The sequence below is a fragment of the Prionailurus bengalensis genome, chromosome A2, assembly GCF_016509475.1.
Source record: "Prionailurus bengalensis isolate Pbe53 chromosome A2, Fcat_Pben_1.1_paternal_pri, whole genome shotgun sequence".
Classification (NCBI taxonomy): domain Eukaryota; kingdom Metazoa; phylum Chordata; class Mammalia; order Carnivora; family Felidae; genus Prionailurus; species Prionailurus bengalensis.
This window is the reverse complement of record NC_057348.1, coordinates 30167634-30175268: the sequence shown is the minus strand read 5'-3', so window position 1 is coordinate 30175268 and position 7635 is coordinate 30167634. Positions and strand designations below refer to the sequence as shown.

Sequence of the window (7635 nt, the reverse complement as noted above, 5' to 3'; positions counted from 1 at the left end):
CTCATATATCCCTCGGCCCACTTCTACCCTGGCTTTAAAGGACAAGACTTCTTTAGAGCGGGAAGCTTTGTAGAACTTTATTTTCCAGAGATGGCTTCACATCCCTCAAACATCTGCGCATCCCCGGAGCCTCCTGTTGTTGCCCTTCATGTGGAGTTATTTTGGATTTCCCCGCTCTCACTGAAAATGTGTAGGTAGAAAAAAGTTACCCCTAGTCTCCCAGAACTCCGCCACCAACTTCATAAAATTGTCAAATTTTAATTCCTATGGTCCTCCCTCTTTGTTTTGACATTTCAGCGTAAAAAAAAAAAAAAATTACTGAGGCACCTGGGTGGCTCAGTCGGTTGAGCGACGGACTTTGGCTCACCTCTCCATCTCAGTTCGGGAGTTCGAGCCCCGCGACGGGCTCTGTGCTGACCGCTCAGAGCCCGGAGCCTGCTTTGGGTTCTGTGTCTGACTCTCTCTCTGCTCTTCCCCTGCTCACACTTTGTCTCTCTCTCAAAAATAAATAAACATTAAAAATTTTTTTAAAAAAATTCCTGCAAATGAGAATGAATTTGAAGGGGGGGGGGCAGCGATTGGAAATCTCAGCCCTCCCTCCACCAAGTGCCATGCTCCCCTAGTCCTCTTTCATTCTGCCTGAAATCATCTCGTTTACAGAAAATATTTGTTTGCACTATTAGTTGGTACTGGAGTTAATTACTCAATGTGTTAACGTGAAGTAATATGTATAAAAGTAGGATCAGTGTTTATTGTGTGGGTGAGCTGTTGAGCGGTGCTTGAATAAACTGCAATTAGGGTTAGATAGAGATTAATTAACATGTGAGTGGCAAGGTGTAAAATAGTCTCCAACCCTCCACTTCAATATAATCTGCAGGCGAGGGAAGGAGAAGTTTGTGAAGCTAATTAAATACTTTTCTAAAAGCCAGTGTATTCACCCAACATTTGGAAAGAGAGGCACATTAGGGGCAACTTGTTTTTACCCAAATGTTTTCTTTCCGTGGAGGTAACACTCCTTTGTGATGCCGGGGAGAGCGGGATGGCTTGTGCAGTTGCAAAAAGCGCTAGGGATGGCAAGACAGGTTCACGGGAAGCCTTTGGAAGCCTTTCAGCCTGATGGAGCTTTCAAACCAGCAGATATTTCGCGCTGCCGAGATCAACAATTACCCAATTTGGAAAGGGGGTTGGGGTGCGGTGCCGGTGACTGAAGGAGACCCGCAGGAAAGTCGGTATAGAAATTCGGGTGTTGAGCCCCTCCTGGTGTATTGATACTGTTTCAATGTTGGGGTGAGTTGTTGGTTTGTTTCCTGTTGGGGGGGGGGTGCGGGTTCATTTGTGTTGTTTGCACATTAACACAGGGATGGGGGTAGAGTGGGTCTGGAATACCACCTCTTTGAACATCTAAATTCAATGGGTTGTATATGGAAATATTTTTCAGACAAGCAACCTTCTTTCTTCTAGCTTTGAAATCTGGAAGTTTGGGGAGAAGGGTTCTTTGGGGAATAGACTTGCGCCTGCTGAATTTAGGGGGAAGTAGAAGCAGTTCTCCAGCCTTAGCAGGGTGAGAAAATCCACCCACTGATGTCACCCTCCAGGCCACTTTCCCTCAGACATCTCTTTGTTCCCTCCCCTTGCTTTCCAAGTACACTTTTCTGTTCCCTTACCTGCCAGGTCAATATCCGGTTTGAAATTGCACGTCAGAGGGGGAGTGGGTAGTAGAGAGAAGTTCTGAAGGGGAAGAGGAATGCTTTGCCTTCAGTTAAAACTAGACCTTTCCCCCGACCTTTCCCTGATGGCTTTCTGGGATGTTTTGCAGCTGAGAGGCCTCAGGCAAGATACTCAGTTTCTCAAGACCTGTTCCTGAGTGAAAAAGGAAAAGGTTTGCTTTCAGTAGCATTTTCTTGGGCTCCACAAGCCCCTGTATCTTTGGAGATGAAATTCACTATCAAACCCTCAACCCTGTTTGCTCATATTATACCCACCGTAATCCTCTTAAACTGTGGTTGCGGCTACAAAGCTCGTGGTCTTGCAAAAGCCGGCTGGCAAGATATAATTGTCCCGCAAACAAAACCGTCCAAAAGTTTTTTAAAACCCCTGCACCCCCCCCTTCTCCTTCCTAAACCTAATTCTCTCGCTCTCTCTCTTGCTAGCCGCCCCCCCACCCCCCAAGAACCCTCAGCCTCGACCACTTTTGTTGTCGCCAAGAGCACCCGGCCTGTTGAAAGTGCTGGAGCGTCTTTGAGCAGTTTGTTGTGATACGCAGGTAGAATGGTCTGCAAACAGATGAATTCAGCCCCTCCAAACCGAGCGTGGAGCGCGCTGCTTTTGTGCGCCAGGCACAAAACGCTGAATTCCTCCGAACTTACTTGGGGCCTGTCTAGAAAAGGGCCTTTTCTTCCCTCTGCTTGTACCTCTGGCCACACTAAGTCCCTGCCCGCCCCCCTTCAAGCCCCCTCCCTCTCCCCTCTGATAATCCTTCTCTTTATTTTAGAAAAACACAAAACCCGGTTCCACGCGGTGCTTTAGTGGCTAGAAGTGAAAGAGCTGCCTTGGCAGAATTCAGCTCTATGAATCACTTCGGAAAATTGGTTCGACTGAATGGCCTTAGGAGGAAAAACGTTTTAATAGGATCCAGGGGAGGTTCTGCTGTTTCAATCTGCTCCTTAAACAGGTGGAGATTGGACCTTCTCAATTATACAAACAGTAAGTACCCATCAGCAGGGAGAGCTGCCCTCCGAATCCTCCCCGCACGCAGCCCGAAACCAGCAGCAGAGCCGGGCTTTGCCTCAGAAACCCGATCACAAATCAGCGATTCTGATCGATTAGGTTCTCAAACAGTCCTCTAGCTTGCTGTGCAGTCTCCCCCAGCCGCAGGCGAGGAGTTCGGCCAGAGAGGGGGAGGCGCGCCCACCGGGCGCCGAGGCCCCCGGGGTCTGGGCGCGCGGCCTTGCTCTTCGGGACGCTTCAGGGTCGTCCTTGAGCGGTGGGAGCTCTCTCCCGACCTCCGACGCCAGCCAAGGCGAGCTCGTTGTTTTTGCATAAATTAATATTTCCCCATTAACAAGTTCCCCCCTCCAAACGCGGCGCCCGCGTCCATGCGCCACATCCTAATGAGGTAATTATCATTTGCGCGTGTTCGGGGCTGGCGCCGGCTCCGTGGGTAAATGGCAGTTTATTAGCACCATGCCCAGCTCGGCTGCAGAGGGCTAAGGGATAGTTCAGCGACTAGACGGACACCCAGGGGCCCTTTGGGGCGGCGCGTGCGGGACCCTCTGCCCTCCCCGCGTCCCTCAAACCTATAGGCCCCCAAAGTTGTGAATCACGCACAGAACTCTGCCTGGGTTTGGGCTCCCCCCACCTTCTTTCCACCGGCAAAACCATCACGATTCCTCCCCCTCCCCCTCCCGTCTCTTCCCTCCTTCCCGATTCGCGAACCGCTCGCACTTTCCCGAGGGGAGCGCGGGCGCCAGTTGCCTCCTTTTAAAGTTTGAGGGGCGGTGGCGGCGGCGGCCGGCAGGCGCGGGGGAACACAGGGGCCGCTACGGGAGCCGCGCCGCCGCCCATGTCATTCCACTTCAAGTGACTTCATGTGATGTCAGCTGAATGTAAAAGACAGTGATCTCACGCGGAGGGGAAGATGTTTGCCATCAAAATGTGACAGAGGAGACACGCTGCATGGCTCGGAACGCATCTCCTTGGCGGTGGGGGAAAGAGGTAAATGCGAGGTGGCTCTCCTGGTCCTCTAACTTTGCCCCTTCACCGTCCAGCTCCCCGCACGCGTGGCGGAGGCCAGGGTCCAGGGAACGGCTCAGGGGGGGTTAATTTGAGGCTCTTTTCTTTCTTTCTTTTTTTCTCTCTCTCCTTTTCCTTTGTAAACCCTCCCCCGTCTTCCCCCTTTCAAAGTCTCAGGGCAGGGGCTGGTGGGTTCCTTTGCGCGCCGGGTTAATGGGAGGTAATTTGGTCCCCTTGGGTGCACTTTGTTCTGCCCCTGTTCATTTGAATGCAAATGGGTGACCTGGACCCGACAAGGTGCTTATTAAATTGCGGTTTCCCTCCCTGCCTTTTCCGGAATGCAGACTTAGAGGAGAGAGGCTGCGCCCTGGCCCAGTCCCGCACGGCAAAGCTCGGCTCGGCGCGCCATGGCCAGTTCGGCTTCCCTGGAGACCATGGTGCCCCCGGCCTGCCCGCGCGCCGGAGCGTCGCCGGCCACTTCCAAGACGCTGGCCTTCTCCATCGAGCGCATCATGGCCAAGACGTCGGAGCCCCGTGCGCCCTTTGAGCCCCGGCCGGGGACGCTGGAGGCAGACGGCGGCCAGGGCAAGAAATTGCTCAACCTTTGCTCGCCGCTGCCCTGTATGATCCCCCTCCAGCCCCTAGGCTACGAGGTGCCGTCCAAGACGCTGCTCAGTTACTCCGAGCTCTGGAAAAGCAGCCTCCGGGCGGGCGGCGGTGGAGGAGGAGGAGGAGGAGGAGGAGGCGGCGGCGGCGGCGGCGGCGGCGGGGGGGCCCCGGTGTGCGGCGCCAGCGGCTTGTGCAAAACCAACTGTGGCGTGTGCTGCAAGGCCGATCTGGGCCTGGCGCCGTCTGCGCTGCCGGCGGGCAGGGTCATCAAGCCGCAGGTCATCAACCAGGCGGTGGGGCTGCCGGCCAGCGGCTCGCTCTACTATTTCAACTACCTGGACTCTGCCGCGTACCCGCCGTCTGAGCTCCTCGGAGGCCACCTCTTCCCGTCCGGCCTCCTCAACGCACAGGCCCCCGCCGCCCTGGCCGCGCACCCCAAACTCTTTTTGCTGGAGAACGCCAAGTTGGCCGGCCTGGCCGCGGACAAGTTCCCCCATCCGGCCCCCTATGCCCATAAGGAGCGCTTGCCCGCGCCGCTGGAGCAAGTGCTGAAGGAGAACTCGGCCCTGACCGCCGAACGCGGCGGCGTCAAGGGCCACGGCAAGCTGCCCGGGGGCTCTGCGGACGGCAAGCCCAAAAACTTCACCTGCGAGGTGTGCGGCAAGGTGAGGCCCCGGGTCCGCGGGGGCTGGGAGGGATGAGCAGAACAGCAGCTTGGCTGAGGCAGCCCGGACCGCCCCTTTCCCAAGTTTAGGAGCTCCCCGGTAGCTATCTACTTCTCACATTGGGGGGCCCAGCTGGGCCTCAGTTTCCCATTCTGTAAAATGGGGATGTCGTTGTCCGCGGCCGCACGAGACGCGTGAGCAGTGGGTTGGGAAGCGCTTGGCAAAATGAACAGGGCTCTGGTTGGTTTCTGAAGGGAGTGTTGGTTGGGGGATGTAAGGCGCTGGCCTCCCCAGTCTGATTCTAGACCCTCGCGGACGGACACACCACAAGGCCCCTCGTGTCCTCCCATAGGTGTTTAATGCTCACTATAACCTCACCCGCCACATGCCGGTCCACACCGGAGCCAGACCGTTCGTGTGCAAAGTCTGCGGCAAAGGCTTCCGCCAGGCCAGCACGCTCTGCAGACACAAAATTATCCACACCCAGGTACGTGGCCCCCGGGTCGAGCTCGGCCCCCCACCCCCGCAACACCCCGTGCCTGAGCGACGGTGTTGGGGAGAGGATGGCAAGGGCTCCCCTTACCCCTCCCGGGGAGCCCATGCCCCTTCAAGGTGCCCCCGAGGTGGCCTCCCCTAGCCGGGGCCTTGGCCTCATTGTGCGCGCGCCCCTTTTCGCAGGAAAAGCCGCATAAATGCAACCAGTGCGGCAAAGCCTTCAACCGCAGTTCCACGCTCAACACGCACATCCGCATCCACGCGGGCTACAAGCCCTTCGTCTGCGAGTTTTGCGGCAAAGGCTTTCACCAAAAAGGTAATGTGCGGGGCGAGGCCCTCTCCTCACCTCACCTCCGGACTCGGCGGGTCACTGCTAGCGGGAAGGCAAAGAAGGATCCGGAGAGAGGGAGCGTGAGAGCTGCAAGCGCGGGCAGAGCATTTCTTTGGAATCGGGTTGTGCCCGGTTTGGGTGGAAGCTCTCCGGGCCGGGTTAGTAGACCTCGCTGGATTCAGCCTGGATGCACGGGGAGACTCCGAATTTGGGAGGTGGGATGGAAGGAAGGGACAGAGGGAAAGGAAGTAGGAGAAAGAAAGGCTATTGCTCTATAGAAAAAGCTTGTCTTTGTAGCCGGGACACCCCTTTCAAATGAAAAAAAAAAAAAAAATCGAGGCAAACTCCACCTCCTGGGAATAACAAGACCGGGGGAAACCATTACTGTCCCCAGCACCTCCAGGCCCGGCGCCCCGCTTGGGTTTTTCAAGGCGCTTTTGGATCTCCGGGTGGTATCTTGGTGGGGGTGGAGGGGCAGAGGGAGTAACTTTTAAAATGAGAAGAAAAACAGAAAATGAGGGACGAAGCCCGGGTTCGTGCGAATTTCTTCCAGCGAGGCAGCAGCCAGGAGAAGGACCCGATGCGTCTCTGGGCTGTGCAAAAGTTTCCCGGCCAGCCGAGCACAGCGGGAGGGACGCTGCGCGGGCCTGTGCGCCGGGCGGGGCAGGGGCGCGGGGAGGCTACGCGGGACTCGGCCCTCCATCCTGTCGTGAGAGCCTCCGGCTTGACGCAGACGAAGTTTGACAACTTCTTCACTCGGAGAGGTCGCGCCCGCCTAGCCAAGCGTCGCCTTCTTTGCGCGGGCACCTGAGCCAACCCCGGGACGCCCGGCACCCCCCCCCCCCCCCAGTTCCAATACATTCCCTCCCCCCCTCCTTTTTTTTGTTTTTGGTCTCCCGTAGGGAACTACAAGAATCACAAGCTGACCCACAGCGGCGAGAAGCAGTACAAATGCACCATCTGCAACAAGGCCTTCCACCAGGTCTACAACCTGACCTTCCACATGCACACCCACAACGACAAGAAGCCTTTCACGTGCGCCACTTGCGGCAAAGGGTTTTGCAGAAACTTTGACTTAAAGAAACACGTGCGCAAACTCCACGATAGCGTGGGGCCTGCCGCCCCCTCCACAAAGGACCTGACTCGGACAGTGCAGAGCTGAGAGCTACTGCCTCGCCCTCCCTTCCAGCCCCATCCAGCCCCCAAACAGATCACACGTATAAACTTATTTCTAAAATTAAAAGAAAATAAAAACTATAGCAGAGAGGCTAAAATCTATTTATCGAAACCAGCATATTTTTTGGAAAGCTAAACGTTTCCTCGATGACTGGCAGCAAACGCGTGGCTCCCACCTTTGTGTATTCGGGAAACTTATTTAAACCCAGTGCGCTGAAACGTATTTCCCTCCAGGCCTCCGCTTCTCCTCCGGCCGTGGGTTTTCACCCCAGCCTGTCACGTGAACGCCCCGGAAGAGCGCGGCGCCCCCAGCCATCTTTATACAGCCATGTAAATCCTCCTGTACAACCGAACTCGGAATATATACATATCTAACTCAATAAACAGAATCACTAGTGCGCGTTTTCTTTCCCCCCTCTCCCCTCGCCGATAGGTCAGCTCAGCAACCCCAAAGAATGAGAAGGGAATAGGCGTTTATAGCATTTCCCTGCCCAAATGCTACTTCCTTTGGGGTGCTGGGACCAGGGTGAGGCCAAACCGGTGTTCCTGCGGCGCTTGCTTGTGAAGACCCTCCCTCCCCGCGCCCCCCCCCCCCCCCCCCCCGGAATCGAGGGAGCAAAGGTCTAC

General features: G+C 55.9%; 1 protein-coding gene across 1 annotated transcript; it reads left to right on the top strand.

Moving 5' to 3' along the window:
* Positions 1 to 3110: 3110 nt before the first annotated feature.
* On the top strand, positions 3111 to 7406 carry FEZF2 (FEZ family zinc finger 2). Its single transcript, XM_043587821.1, has 5 exons — positions 3111 to 3714; positions 4077 to 5006; positions 5359 to 5493; positions 5685 to 5817; positions 6735 to 7406. The coding sequence occupies exons 2-5, from the start codon at positions 4140 to 4142 to the stop codon at positions 6992 to 6994; spliced, it is 1395 nt and encodes a 464-aa protein (XP_043443756.1). The 5' UTR covers positions 3111 to 3714; positions 4077 to 4139; the 3' UTR covers positions 6995 to 7406.
* Positions 7407 to 7635: the final 229 nt, after the last annotated feature.